General features: G+C 37.7%; 1 protein-coding gene across 3 annotated transcripts in view; it reads right to left on the bottom strand.

The window, feature by feature from the left end:
* Positions 1-6: 6 nt before the first annotated feature.
* The window catches only part of LOC122718170 (ral guanine nucleotide dissociation stimulator), a 38,740-nt gene continuing 22,302 nt past the window's right edge, over positions 7-16,444 (bottom strand). Inside the window, exons 2-7 of one of the 3 annotated variants that reach the window (XM_043942973.1) lie at positions 14,184-14,400; positions 2,930-3,034; positions 2,376-2,805; positions 1,401-2,023; positions 983-1,297; positions 7-892 (exon numbers count right to left, since the gene is read on the bottom strand). In XM_043942973.1, the coding sequence (XP_043798908.1) occupies positions 248-892; positions 983-1,297; positions 1,401-2,023; positions 2,376-2,805; positions 2,930-3,034; positions 14,184-14,348 (2,283 nt within the window). In that variant the 5' untranslated portion in view covers positions 14,349-14,400 and the 3' untranslated portion in view covers positions 7-247. The remainder of the gene's footprint in view (positions 893-982; positions 1,298-1,400; positions 2,024-2,375; positions 2,806-2,929; positions 3,035-14,183; positions 14,401-16,444) is intronic. The other 2 variants (XM_043942971.1, XM_043942972.1) reach the window with 2 other exon arrangements.

The following is a 16,444-nucleotide window of genomic DNA, read 5'->3' as shown; positions in this document are numbered from 1 at the left end:
AAAAAAAAAAAAAAAAAAAAAAAAAAAAAAGAAAGAAAATCATCGCAAACCTAACGAGATTCTTTCTTGAGATTCTCGACTCGAGTTGTTCTCCCGCGAGAAGAGAAGAGCGCAGAGAAGAATAAATAAATCACGAGTAAATAATTGAGGCCGACATCGCTTCCGCCCAACGCAACACGGTGAAATATTAATTACGAATCCAATATCAATTACGAAATATAACATCCTAACCTCTTAACACTCGACACTACCGCTTGTGACTCGTCTTGCTCTTAGGGCTTTCCGTGGCGCTGTCGTTAGGCTCCCTTCTAGGTCGTAGAATGAAGTTCAGATTGTGTGCGGTATTTACGGCGTAATAAACGTTCGCCGAATTTGGCAAAAGCATTTCACGATCGGGTAAAACCTGGGCAAGGGTGTACTGGTCCGGGCTCCCCTCTATCCCCAACTTAAGCATAGCGTTACGTATCACTTGCGGCGTCCTCTCGTTATTCGAGAGCATGATGGATTTGTACAGCACCACACCCTCGGTCTCCACGTTATCGCTCTCCATCGTCACTTTTATTATGTAAAAATCCGGCGAACTCTTGTGCGAATGACTCGGGCTGGACAGGCCAACGACATTAGGGCTGTTCCCGTTGGCTGTGATGGCAGTCGGGGGTGCTAATCGGTTCTGTTGATTCGTCGCTCCGCTTCCCCCGCCGGAGCTCAACGACACGTCCAACGATGGCAAGGACGAGCTGGACGAAGAGCTGGACATCTGGGATGGCGACGTGCGCCGATCGAGAGAGTTGTGGGGCGAGCTCGGCAAGGAATCCAGATCGCAATAAAACTGGGAGCTACTCGAGCTCGACGTGGAGGCTATCGAGTCGTTTTTACGATGACCCTGATGACTCTGCAAGATAAGTCTGGGCTCAGTCCTCTCGCGGGAAACGGGTGATCGGGAACGTGTTCGTATAAACGAGATGAGGGAGAGCATGCTGACCTGCTTCTTCTTGCCACGATTGCTCAAAGTGTTTCCGGGTGGTGGCGGCTCGATCTGACAACTCAGTTTATACGCTTCTCGATCATCGAGCACAACCACGGAGTGGAACCAACGATCGAACAACGGATCCGTGCTGAAATTGTACGCATTCGCGGCACCCTGAAGCAATCTTATCCTAGCGAGGACCTCGAATTCTTTCCGCCTTTTATCGAAGTTGATTAGACCCTCCGCTATCGTGTCAGGTATCGCGGTGTCTATCATGGTGAGATCCGTCAAGAACGTGCCTAGATACGGTATCGTCCCATAACTGATATTCTACGAGAGAACAGAAGAAAACGATTCCAATTAATTTTCGGCGTAAAAAATATTGGGCGTAACGTCGAGCGTACGCTTAATGAAATTGAAAATTAACACTTACGCCCGCGTGAGTATTTTGCTTTTGAAACAACTTTTGCAGGTGTCTGTCGCTCCTGCCCGCCGTGTCCGCGAACTTGGCAGTGCCCTCTTTGATTAAAAGCTCTCGTTGGGTCCACGCGTTGTTCTCCTCCGAGAAAATTCTCTCCAACTCTCTGAACAGCTCGTGCTTCTCCCTGGGCATACACTGCCAACACTTCTCCAACCTGTAGACAGGGTTGCTCTGAAGACCGGACACGATAGCCTTCAGGCTACTGAAATTCTTCAACACCCGCAACTCTTGAGCAATGTCGATCCACGTCTCGAGGATCCTCGCGCGTTCTTGAGGCTTGGTCGACGAGTCCATCAGTATGGTGGATATGACCCGAAGGGAAACGGCGTTGAATTGATTCACGGTCGCCAATACGGTGGCCGCGTCATGGCTCCTCGAACGATCCCTTCTCGACCAGACGGCGCCCAAACATTGGTGGGCCACGAGCTTCTTGAACACTTCGGCGTCCATTCTGGTCAACTGCTCGGCGAAATGTCGGTGCGGAACCTCGGGGAAATTGTAGCTCGCCCAATGATCCACGATTGGATCCGGGGAACCACGGGTTAATCGACCATTGTCGTACACTATGCACGAATCTGAAAAAAAGAAAGGAACAAGTGTAAATACTGTTCCGAATAAAAGTAGAATAAATATATGCACGTCTCATCTTAGAATCGATGAATCAGAGCCCAGTGATAAGTTGCAAACGCAATAAACATCTGGTTTAATAAACATTTGATATAACATTTTACAGAATCGACGTTTGAAACGAGGCAAGAAAATTTTATTCTTTATATATAAGAATAAATAATAAGAATAATAATAATAAGAATAAATATATAAGAATAAATAATAAGAATAAGAATATTTATTAAGAAATAATTTTACTTTAATAATTTTATAAAGTGGGATTTTATAAAAAAATCTTCCCAATAATTTTTCGCTCACCTATTTGATCTTCACGCTGAAACCTGTGCAAACGATGCCTTGCCTTGAGCTCGAGTTCCGAGCCAGGAAGTCGTCGATGCGTGAAGTCGAGGACTCGGCTGAGCAAGGGGTGGTTCGGAGGCGACTTCCAGTCGCCAGGATAGGCGTCCAACCAGACGTGAAGAGCCTGAACCAGAGTCTTTCGATGTTGTTCGCCTGTCAGCGCACCGGATCCTTCATCGAGGGCATCGTACCTCGACAACAATAGCTCCAGCACTTCCCGCGGCGTGGTGAATGCTCGATACGTCGCCAAGAAGACATTGATATACGTCGACTCGAGTTCCCCGTCGTCGTTCGCCAGACTTTCCACCAGCCGCTGCACCGTGCCGGCTTTCAGGAAACGCACCCTCACCGTCTCCCATTCCAAATGCGAGATCTCGTCGTCCGAATCCTTAATTAAAAAAAATTGAAGAAGAAACTTTGAAGAAGTAGTTTTAAAAATTTGGAAAATTTCGAAATGTCAATAACTTGGAGAAAAATGGAAAATTCGAAAATCGAATGGTTTCAATTCTCACCGATGCGGAGAGGCTCCTGGTCGGCCTGTGATATCGGACCTTCTTCAGGTACACCGTGTATATGACGCCATCGCCCCTTTCCTCGCCCCATAAACGCCACGTGGGCTGCGAAGTAAAAGGAAATGGCAAAAGATTAAGGCGAGGAAACGATTCTTATATCCGGGGAGGGGGGGGGGGGGGAGAGATTATCGGCGGCGGCGACGATAACAGAGCGAGGCGGGGAAAAACGGAGGGGAGGGTGGGGGGATGATTTACGTTACTAATTTCAAGAGCCACCACCCCCTGTCATGCGCAACCATCTCTCTAATGAGGACAAGCCAATCAATGGACGTCGTGCACTCGGCAGATTTATTGAAATAATTGACTTCCACCTCGAAATTGACCTCGGCCGTCCATTTCACGGCTTGAATCGCGATTAACCGGATGAAACCGTTTTATCCTCGCGATCTCATTCTTTCTCTCTTCTCGTTGTTTCAAATTGCAAAAGCTAATCATCCGGATGATAATCTCGGCTCGTTTTTTAACAAGAATTTATGAGAACGATTCGCTTACACAAGGTTAACCGGTTAACAAAATGAAAGGATTAAACGTTGAAATGCATTTTGAAGCGAAATTATGCGATTCTTTCTTTAAAAAAAAAAAAAAAAAAAAAAAATTGGTGATTGCAAATGGAAGTTAATTGAAATCGTTAGATCCAAATTAAGGCGTCGATAAATTATTTAAATAATCGTTCGACATCGTCCGATGAATTTTTTTTTTTTTTTTTTTTTTTATTCTGAATTTCTTACTCCAGATGCAGCGACGTACGATGCAGGATGCTTGGAGACGCTACGTACGCGATTAAGAAAATTCCTCGAGTTCGAAAATTTCAATCTACATGCAATACTTTCCATAAACATTTAACTGGTATATTACGATTAACGATTTGGTTACGGAGCGAAGAATAATTCGACTGCATGAGGTCGCTTGATGTATCTCAAAACAAAGCATGCACAAATCCATCCGTTAAAACGAAGCTGACCATTCTCATTATTCTAAACTACGAGAAAAAAATATATATATATATACGTATATATTAAGGATACGGATCGACAAACACAAAGGAATACAAACAATATAAAATAAAGTTCGCAAAAGAAGGACGAATCAAAAATATAATTTAAGGTTACACACAAAATATATGCTTGGTAATCGGTAGCAGACAAATTTCCTATATTCATAGCGCATCACTTCACAAAATGGATATTGTGCCAACTTCAATACAAAGTTGAAAAGTATGCTCGTCGTGAAGAAAAATAATCCTCCTGCAAATATCGCTATTACCTGTTGATAAATTATAATAAAATCTAACGACCTGTTGCAAGTTTCAATTCTCTTTAACACCACTTGATAAACTCAATTTCGTTAACTAAATTTGAGAAAAAAGAAACTTAAACTTAAAAAGAAATTAACTCAAGTTTGATCGATCCAAACATCGCCCCACCAACTTACAATTAACATTTTTCTTGTCGGCAACGCGCGGTATCGTTTATATCATAATTATGCCCCGCAAAAAAAAAAAAAAAAAAAAAAAAAAAAAAAAAAAAAAAAAAAACGGCATTCGTCCCAAGATCCACCCCTCCCTCGTTGCACAAAACGCGTTTAATCCCGAGGAATTGAGCAACACCCTTCCACGCCACGTTCACTTCGTTCCCCGGGTAGATCTTTCGCCTATTTTCAGCCCGGCTATTCGAAATCTCGAGGGGTGGACGTAATTACAAGCGGCCATAAACGGCCGGCTCCGCTCCGTCTGCTTTTTAACTGTGCAGGCTGGAAAACCAGCCGGAACCCTCCTCCTCTTCGTTTCCTCCTCGCGGAGACGCGAGCGAACAAAAGGAGGGGGAGCAAGAGGGGGATTAAACGGAGCAGCCTTGGTGCAAACGCGAATAGATTTCACGACAAATAAACACGCCAGCCTCCGCGCCTCGCTTCCGGGGGGAGGGGAGGGCCATCGCGGAACGGTAAACACGGAACGATGGAGAGAGAGAGAGAGAGAGAGAGAGAGATCCTTATCNAGAGAGAGAGAGAGAGAGAGAGAGAGAGAGAGAGATCCTTATCCTGGCAAGGTGTTTTAGCCAATAGTACATATATAAAATGTAAAAATCTCGATTTTAGAGATCTTAATTGGCGTTTAGAAAAACTTTAATTACGCTTCCTGGTTGTGCAATATATTTCCCTCTATTATTAATGAATGTAATGTACGAATGTATATTAATATTTCATGAAGTTGTTCTCTTCTGTTTCTTTTTTTTTTTTTTTTTAATTTTAATTTTAGTTTTTACGATTCGATGTTTGATGATTATTATTTATTAGTCGTTAAGATTAAATCATTGCGAAGGAATGATTACGAATGGTGAGGTTTTAATTGTGAGATTAAATTCAGCGAGTGAATTCAAGAGGATTGTACCGATGAGAATATATTTAAGAATAAAAACTCTCGATAATTTGCTCTCACGATTATTTTTCGCCAATCGACAATTATTACAGTTGTTCACTTTCAACTCTCTCTATTCGCGATAATTATTCGCGGTAACGTTTATTGTGAAAATATATTTGCATACTATCCTCTCACGTCCTCTTAACAGAGACACCGATTTATAGTACATAAATATACAACCATAATTCCAAAGAAAAGAAAATATGGAAAAATTTAAAAAAGAAAAAATTTCTCGAAATTTTCGAAGCTAAGGTTAGGCTAATTTCTAATCTCTCCCGGCCGAAACGCGAGACCAAAGGTCTTGGAGCCAATTACATCCTCGGCCGCGTCTCCCCAAGGGAATATATTGTGGGACCCTCAAAGGAACCACTAAAAATAGTATTCTCGGTTGAACACGCCCGGAGTCACATCGGTTTGCTGTTTTATTTGCAACGCTAAAAACGTCACCAAAGTTATCCGGTCCAAGATAACTTACCTGCAGGCCAACAAGAGAATCGTAATATCGCGTCCTCGGGAGGAACATACCGGGGAACCCGGGTGCGCACAAGATCTCCTCCCTATCTCTCTTGTATCTACCGCGCGCCTTCCATCTTGGAAGGTGACCGTGCAACAGAATCGTGGGCCAAAAGGAACGAAAAATCGCGTCGTTGCCATTCCACCCCTTTCTTTAATATGCAACGTTTAACCGAGACGCGGGCCCGGTTATATGCACACAATAGAAGAAGCAGCCAGATTCGATGGAACCGAGAATGGAAAGCGTTCCTCCATGAAAAATGAAAGTAGCGTTCCATTACGTACGTGTATCTATTGATTGTTAATCGTAAACACGCGGAAGTTCGAGTTTCCAGTAGTCGAAGAAGGAACGAGATATTGGAATAGAAAAGAAAATTCACGCGAAGATTGTTATTATCAACTGAATTAATAAGGTAAGGAGGAGAGAGAGATTGAAATATCTCGAAATCGATGAAAAAAAAAAAAAAAAGAGTGTTGGGCGTGGATATTATTTTTCATACACGCGTGTAATGAAATATTCATTCACCAGTTGGTGAAAGAAATAAATAAATGGTCGAACACTCGATTCTTCTTTCTTTTCTTTTCTTTTCTTTTTCTTTTTCGCCCGAAAAAATCTCGGCAAAAATATTTTTCTCCAAGGGGGACAAGAATCCAGTTAGATAATAAAACGGGAACGGCTGGTTTCTCTGGTTTATACCGGGAAGAGACAGATGGCGAGAAAGGAGAACCGGCCAAGGCGATTCCGAAGAAAACTGGCTACGTTTCTCGATGATGACGAGTCTAGCCAGAGAAGTAAAACTCCCGTGGAAAAAGGCGGCTTATGCTCCGGAACGAAGCGGCAATTAGAGGCCTACAGGGAGAACCCGAGCGTGACTTAAGGTCCTTATGCCCCCTTGTCCTTGGAGACGGCTCCTCGGAACACGTCAACTCCAACCATTGTTCAAACGTGAATTCTGTCCGAGTAGAAATCTCGTTGCTTCCAATTCGAGAACCGATTGTTAAAGTATCGTGAAAAATATATTCGAACTCGTCATCCCTTCAAAGTTGTCCATCTTCTTGTAAATTTAACTTCCTAATTTTAAAAAGGAAAGTTTTGCGTGTCAAGGATCGTCGAGGATTCGAAGACATCGATATCATAATTTTATATCGTATTATCAATGTAATATATTTACATTGACGAAATATATTCGTTTGCGACAAATATAAAGAAAAATATTTAAATATAGGAAATATCTTTGAAATTTTTTTAAAGTTAATTTTAAACGATTAATCCTTTAACATCCGGTATATACTGTCTACATCAATTGAATATCAGGAATTCGAAAACTCGATTTTAAGATTGAAGGATCGAAGAAAAAATCTTCTCCACTCGAATCTCTAATCAAACGAACCTTGAGAAATCTACGATCCCCTCCCCATCAACGTCCCAATTGAACGACCTTCCCGGTTCATTCAACTCCTCCCCTCACCGAGATTTCCTCCATCGCGATTTCCAATCGTCTCCCATCCTCGTCAAATGACAAAGTGAACTATTATACGGCTAAAGACGAAAGCAAAAGCGACGTGTGTACAAACTGCTATCCCTATTATTCCACGTCGTTCTATAAAAAGCTTAACTATTGGATTACCACGGGGAGAGGAAGAGAAAAGAGTTGGATACGATCGATACATGGAAATCCACCCCCAACTATCGCGATACCTTCTTCCCTCCTCGTAAACATCGACGTTGGAATCACGATTCCAGAGAAATCGTTGGAATATTCCAACCAGCCAGGGTCGCCACGCTGCTTTGTCATCGATCTGTCAAATTAGATTCCGCGAAACTACGCGTTGACATTGTCGTTTCGCATAAAAATTAGAATTCTCGATCATTAAAAAGAATGAACGTTGCCTTCGATCGTTTCTTCATCGGAAATCAAATCGTTGTTTGTTCAGACAATTAACCCTTTCCATTAATATCAATCGTATCGCCAAGATATATCTGAACCTGAACTACAACTTTTATTTACATTAAATATGAAAAAATATATCTCACAATTATTACAACGCTTCAAATTGCTTGGCGCGCAAATTTTTATCAGGTAAATTCTACGAGCGATCCACAATTTTTCTAAATTTTTAAAACATCTCATTTTCTAACAAAATGAGAATCGATATGTAATAAAGATCTTCTATAATATGAAAAATACGCTGAAATGATAGAACATAGAACCGCCTTCTCCCCAATCTTACAAGTCCAGAATACATCGCATTCTTCTCGAAAGAAGAAGAATAGGAAACACGAATTTGCGTAAAGGGATCAGGATTTTGACGTAAGGGAAATAAGCACGATCCTCAGAAAGAAATATTCCATGGTTATAAATAAGATCCGTAATTATTACTACGTTCGAGCGTTGGAAATCTGGAATGGGGGATCGAGAGGCTCTCGCAGATTTCGCAATCCTTCGAGCAACGATTTTCCATCTGTTGGATAAATTCACACGGTGATCTAATCCTCTCAGAGTTTCTGCTCGAACGTTACGATCCGCATTATCGTCACGGAAGATTCCGAGTATTTTTTCCATTCCACGTATTTCTGCACGACGCGTTAGAATAATCTATCCTAAAATTTTATTTTAAATATCGGGTCGGATCATCCGATTTCCCATAATGTTAGCCTGATAATTTTATCTAAATACGTTGGAATGGAAAGTTGATATACTGTTAATTCTGTGAACGAGATCCAAGAGTGAAAAAATAATATTGAAAAATTTGTTTCTATTATTATTATAACGTTGAATCTGTCTACAATTCCATCAATTTTCTTTATTTTGGTTAAAGTTACTTGGAAGAATAACCTACCGGAATATATAAAAAATGAAACGAAATCTTAAATGTACGGAGATGAAATACAAACAGAGATAAATGTTATTCGACAAAACTTTTTGCTATCCAAAAATTGCAAAAATCCACGGATGCGTTATTTGCAAACGATCGATACGAATTCGAAAATTACGAATTTTTCTCAAAGTGTAATCCTGACCTTGTTTCAGCCACGATAAAGAACATAAAAAAACGAATGATAATTCGCTCGTTAATCGTAACTCACGGGATTTCCGCCCGTAACAATGGCTACTTAAAAGCCGTTTCCACGGTTTATTAATTAAGTGGAGAGAAAAAAAAGAAAATGATTCGTCATTCGTGAAAAGGGTGTCGAATGCGAAGGACAAACACGATCGAGAAGAGAAAGAGAGAGAGAGAGAGAGGGGATGGCCGCGACAAGTGAGAAATAGTCGCGTTGGTACCAAGACGGGCCGGAAGTTCAAAGAACGAGCTCTGATAAAGCGGAGCTTTGTTGATGCCTGCCACAAAGCCCACTCACGTAGGCGGTGTGTGTACCTTCAAACACCTCGATGGAAGGAACAATACGCCTGGAACGTGTTAACGCCGCCGAAAAGTTCTTCAAACGAGAAGTCAGGGTCAACGATTCCAACTGTGCCACTATTCTTTCCTCGTCAAAGGACGCAGAAGTGGTACTTAACCCTATGGATTTCTTTGATTGGTATTAAGAGATAATAGTCACGAGATAGATAAAAGAATAAATTTAACTCTTATGTCAATACCCTTTTATATTCACTCATAATTCATTCGATTAATTTATCGTGTGCGGTATTTCAAAAGTGACACAACTCGAAAACTCGTTATATATATTTTAATATAAGTTTTTTTTAGAAAAAAATATTTGCAAAGTGATTTATAATTAAGAGTTAAGATCAAAATTTCATATTTGCCTGTTAAAAGATTTTCAAATTACCAATTTTTACTTGATAATCACAAGTTGAATAAAAAATTTTGTATATGTGCGTTTAAAAAAAGGAATTAATTTTATTCGTTATTTAGATTTGTCACCAATACGATGTGTCCCAAATATTTAACTGCGAGTACAATTTATCGCGATCACGTGTCAGAAACGAGCAAGATGACGATCAAGATACATAATGAGCCACAATTGCAAACACATCGAGGCGTTTGATAAACAGAACGAAATAATCGTATCTGGCGAACAGATTGTTTGGTTATAATTCAATGGGACAAAGAAAATTTTCTTCTTGCTTCTCGAGAGAGAGAGAATTGGTTTGTTTCCGGTCAGGCAACGTATAATTACACGGATCCGTAAGTCAGTACGTAAATTACTGATTCTAGACAAACAATTAAACAAAGTGGTGGCAGAAGGGAGGATGATTCATTCACATTCGTGTACACATAAGGTGTCAAAGCACTTTAATCGCTACGCGTTCGTGTATCGTACTCGTAACCCAATTTCCACGATTAAGAAAACGAAATATCCAACCGATTCGTCGATACGTGAAATTTTTAATATTTTAATAAATATTTCTTATAATTTTTTATATAATAATTCTAAATTTAAACTGAAAATTGATAACAAATATCTTTCAACTTATGATTTCGATAATTCTTAGATAATACGATTTTAAAATATACATAAATTTTATAACAAATACATGATTGATCCAGCTGGATTTGAAGATAAAAAATTTCGAAAAGTTCATTTTAAAAAAGAAATATAAATCAAAATTTTTGAAAATAAATAGAGATATTTAATGTATTCAATCCGTACATGCATATATGTTTAACTTTTCTAAATATCGAGTACGAAAAGTCGATATCTATGAGTCAACCGAAGATAAAAAAAAATGCTAGCCTGACGTATCGATTTTTTTCTGCTCCATGGCTCTTAGAAATGTGAGAAAAAAAAAAAAAAATGTAGCAAACGAAGCTTATCGAATTCGAGAGAACTCTTCGATCTAAATGTGTAAATATTTAGATATTTGTTGTTCCTCGCATAATTCATCAAATAAGCATCAAGTTCGAAGCGAAAATAACGAATTGACGCGAAATGAGAAAATTTCCATCCGTTAAATCGGTTGAAAATTAATCAAGTGACGTAAAACTGGGTTATGTCACAAGGAAAATCATATAATCATATCTGGAAACGAAAAGTGTCGCGTGTTTGAATAACCATATTAATTTTCACGGCTCGATAAGAGAAAACCAATCTCCCTGATAGAGGTACAGTTGGTCAAAAAAGTATCCAATCGACTAAACATTTAATTTCTAATCGAATAAAATTCTCCACTGTACTATCTTTACTTTCGATCCAATTGAAATCTCAATTCCAATATCCAAGGAATGTTATTTAAAAAAAAAGCTTCACGAAAAAGGATTGCAATTAAAACAAAAGGACGATAAATATTTTCTCAAAAATAGATTTCGATCTTAGAAATTGTCATTTTCCTCGCTATAATACAATTTTTCAGAGAAAATAGACACAATTACTAGGATCAAATATTCTTACGATTGAAATGTCGTAATAAAAATCGTCAGTTTTCGATTGAAGAACAATTTATCGACTGTCTAATGGAATACGAAATATCAAACGAAACGAAGCCTCGATTTTACTCGACTTTATTCACCGGCGATCGGGTCAATGTAATCATACGTCAGTCTTTATTTGCATACTGTCCATCCTGGTCATTAACGACAACGATACAGTTCCGATGACACTCTGACCCTGATTACCACTTCCATGTGCCGCGCCAAAGAGATCATGTTCCAGAGTGGCCCCTGTATGATTCACTTGCGAAATGAAATCACGCAATCGTCGAAATTCTATATCATTGTTCATTTCAACGCTTGATCGATTTATCAGTGCAAAAGAAGATACAAGAAGATAGTATGATAGAAATGTTTACGCGCAATCGTTTTGCACGAGAGCAAATATAGCTTGTTGTAAATTTATTCGACGAAATAAAAATAATATACAATTGATACGCGAAGAGAAAAAAAGTTTGATAACATGGGTAATGGAAAAGTTCTTGTCGAGATATGAAAACGATGAATGGAGAAATTATTTTTTGAAAGATTTTACAGAAATCGATTATTGTTATTATTATTATTATTATTATTATTATTATTATTTTACATTCAAAAAATGAAAATCCAAAATGTAACAAATGTAACATTTATTGTATCGATCTTTGAATGCAAATGTTAACGGAAGATTTTAATCGAAAAAAATAAATTTAATCGAAAATTATTATTATTATTATTATTTTACATTCAAAAAATGAAAATCCAAAATGTAACAAATGTAACATTTATTGTATCGATCTTTGAATGCAAATGTTAACGGAAGAATTAGCTATGTCGTTGGAAAAAAATTGAGCAACATTGTTCTAGGAAATTTCGAACGAAAAAAAGAAAGGAATCTATGGTACTTGATATTCTCGGTTGAATAGATAGGTACAAGTAGGTATATATATAACACAATGGTTCGCCTTTATGTTAATTCTAACGTTGAAAGTTCGCCTTCTATGGACAACACTTTCTACGGTGTCAGCCTTTTTTCTTTGAAACATCTTGTTTCTTCGAACAATAGCATTAATTGCTTAAGATTTCTCCCTTTTTTTTTTTTTTGTTGTAGAAAATTCAATTCTTCGATGGAATATTCCACTGTTCGTTTAAGATATCGAATTAAAAAAAATTGATCGAGTTAAAGATATCTTAATCGAATCACGTTTAAATGAATCAAAACTAATGCAATATTCGCAGAAAATCAATGCCAATGAAACATATTCCTCATATAATATTGTAAATTTAATCGAAAATATATTTATCCAATTTATGAAATTCATTTCGGTGTAAAATTAACAATTTATTAATAATAATAATAATAATAATCGATGATGCTATTCTCTCTCGTTCTCATGCACGAGAGGAACCATTGCTACGGTTGCAATAAACGCAATAACAGGTACAGACATGCACACTAAATAATAATGAAACTCACAACAATGTTAAAGAAACGCTACGTGCGAAAGCAATTTGTTTTAATAGCTTATCGATATATCGTTCATATATCTCTCATATCGTCTTAATAACATCAAAGATTATGCGGTGTCAATCGAAGTCTTCGAATAACATCGAATCTATTTTCAAAAATACGAAAATCGTGAAATTGAAATTCTTAAAAATTTTCGTCGATTAATTCGAGCTCGATTCAGCTCACCAATTATATGCAATTTTTTTTTTAATTGTTGAAATTTTTTTAATTCCATAATTAAATAAAAACGAAGAGATTGAAGACGATTTTAAATATTCCTATGCATCTATCAAAGAAACGATTCGAATCGAAACTCGACTCGAATACGTTCGAGTGAACTTTCGCACAATTTATTCGAATATGAATCGAAATCATCTACCGAATACGGAAACAATCGTATTACCAAGAAAAACGAACAGGCAATTTCGACACTTTCTAATTGAATAGAATCAGATTTCCAGCTGTGATAGGTTCGACACGTAAATGATTGCATTATTCGATATTTCTGATCATCAATTTCGTTGAATTTTATTGAATCATTAAAAATTGATCACAGTAATCTTAAACTAATGCTAACTTTTAACATTTGTCTCTCATTTTTGAAAAAAAAGAAACAGGAATCGATAACACTTTCCCATTTACTTTTTTTATTAAAAAATATCTCAATATTCAAATAGATTTATCTTATTAACGAGAAAATATAATTAATTTTTTTTTTTAATATTTTTGGGAAAGATACGCGTGTAAAATTTCTGACCTATTTTTCCAAATCCGATTACATCCCTCGCGTATACACTCCATATAACACTAATATTTACTTAAACGACTTCACAAGATTTACTCGAAAACGTCTTACTTCCAACCACCCTCTCTCACAAAACTCTTCTAAAACAAACAAACGCGTATCCAAAACTCTCCAACTTTTCGAACGCTCTATACAAAATTTCTCGCTTGAAACTTCTTCAACCCGCACAACCCAAAGAATTTTCTTATTTTCCCTTGTATACGCTCAAAGTCACGTAGCCGAACCCAGCTGTGAAACGAGACTCTATTTCAAAAAAAAAAAAAAAAACTAAACACAAAATACACACGCGAGAAAAAGAAGAACGAAACGAGGGAACCACCCATAATCAGGCAACAGCGAAAAGAAAATATCGATAAATAACGAACAATCGAGAAGAAGAAGAAGAAGAAGAAGAAGAAAAAGGGAAGAAGAAAATGAAAGAAGAAGATAAAAGGGGCCAGAAAAAGAAAAGAAAGAAAGAAAGAAAGAAAGAAAGAGAAAAAATCGAAAGAGAGAGAAATAGGGAAACGAACGAGAGGGCAAAGTGAAACGAGGATGACGAATTCATTTGGGAGTTGTTTTGCGTGTTGTTGTTTACCTGCTGCACGTACCACTGGGTGGAATTCTGGTTCTTCCTGTGACTGGTGGGCTTGCAGGGGGCGCAGAGCAGCAGGGGCGCCAGTTTGTTCACCCCCTTGACACTGGCCGACGCCGGGGGCGACGTTGGGCTCAGCCCGTCATCCCCCAACACAGGCCACAGCATCCACGTGTGAATGTCCGCGGAACTTCCCCTTCTTCCGTCACTTCGATTCTGCCTGTGCAATTCGTCTCGTGATTCATCTGACCGTCACAATTTATCCACCGCTAATTTTTCTTCCAAACCTTCATTCTACTCGGGATTGAGTTTTTTGAACTTTTGTTTATCTTAACGAGTCGAGAAGGGATTTGGAAACTGCGCTTCCACTAGAGCCGCACTATATATTTATCTTCGTTTTTTTTTTTTTTTTATTAATTTCGATAAAAATGAAATGAAATATAGGGAATAATAGAGTAATTGCGAGAATTGACAAAAATTTCGATTGTTCGTTAAGTTATGAGTAATTGATGTTTGCGCGAAACGAGGACAAAATTCAATTACTTATAAAATAAACCTCGACCGATATTTTTATATAACAATTTCTCTATTTGTTTTGTTCTATCTCTAGAATCGATCAATCATTCAAACGAGTATACTATACGTATATATTTCGTACATATGTATAGATTTTCTTTTCTGGTATCGTAAATCAAGAATTGTTGAATTGTTTCGGTGGTGAAATATCTTATATCGAATAATTTTCTCCTTTTTCTCGATATTATTAAATCCTCTTTACAATCCTCTTTACAAGATCACAAAAAGGAGAGGACAAAGAATATCGAATTCACAGAGATCTCGATTCTCAATTTTATTCGTTGGATAAAACTGATCGATAGACAATCATGATTCGGATCCAATCGCTATTGGCGATACGAGCAACTGAAATTATCATCGATTCGAACGTTTCAATTCCCACAAGCGAACGATGCCAGAGAGACGTTCCATTATCGAAATCGAATCGAGACTTGTTAAAAAGTGCGACTTGCGATCCAAGGTTAAATAAAACTCTCTCTTTTATCTGTTTAGAAATTATTTCCAGTGATAAAATGTTGTGCATCGTTAAATCGAGCTGCTCCGTTTACGAGATTCTTCGTTATCGAGTGATTGAATAACGTAGGAAGAGTAACAGAAGAATATCGAAGTGGTTATTTCATTCTTACGATGATAACAGATTATAGAGAATTTTTTTGAGATTACTAAAGATGGAGAATGGTTAATGTTCGTAGGTTCATTGAAAAATTGATCAAACTTTGAACATCGTAATACATAAGAGTTTACAATTATTGGAATTTCAAAAATAAACTTACATAAAGAAAAAAAAAAAAAAACAGTGGAATTTCGCGTTAATCATTCGATCTTTGAGTATATATCCTCCGTACCTTTCAATCTACAAGTTTAAACCTATAAATTCCAAATGAATCATTTCCCAACGATTCGTAAAATCGATCAATTCGCGTATAAAGCAAAAACAAAGGAAAAGAAATTCTATTTTTACCCATTCTAATTTTCAAGATACTGACGATATTTACTTAAAAAAAAGAAAAAAAAGAAAAATAGGCATCGGTTTCCTACACTCGTTTTCGAAGGGAGGAAATCAACCACGATCGATTCTTCGATAATTGAAGAATACGAACGACGTCGAAACGTGGAAGGAACAGATGACAGAAAGCATTTTCGTTAAAGAGGATGTAGCTGCAACGCGTGGGCGAAATTGCGCTTCCTGTCGCCTGAAAACCGCGCGTATTTTCTAAATTCGCTCGCCAATCCCGCCAACGTGAGTTTTCACATTTTAAAGCGAAGTCGTGATAGGGCAACGTAAAGATAAATTAAATTGAAATTTGTCTATGCGATGAACCTTGCACACCCACAATGTTTACACTGTGTGACTGTTTTCGCATCGTTCCATCGACGAGAATAATATTTAATTTGCCTTATATTATAATGTTTAAACAACATGACGTAAAAGTTGATATTTATATAATATGTGATAATAAACTAATAATAAAAGCGTAAAAACACTTTGACTGAAACTGGGATACAAGAGCAAAGAACCGAATTACGAAGATTTTTCATGCGTGAAAAAACCTGAGAATTTCTTCTTCTTCTTCTTTTTTTTTTTTTTTTTTTATCAAGTCAATTCACGATGCATGACGCGTCAGTATCTATTCTGTGCGACTAGAATTTCCCACGTGCCGATTTGTTACGCAGCAGTAATGCAATAT

This window comes from Apis laboriosa, unplaced genomic scaffold (assembly GCF_014066325.1).
Source record: "Apis laboriosa isolate Shangri-la unplaced genomic scaffold, ASM1406632v1 scaffold5_cov152, whole genome shotgun sequence".
Lineage (NCBI taxonomy): Eukaryota > Metazoa > Arthropoda > Insecta > Hymenoptera > Apidae > Apis > Apis laboriosa.
This window is presented reverse-complemented; position numbering and strand designations above follow the sequence as displayed.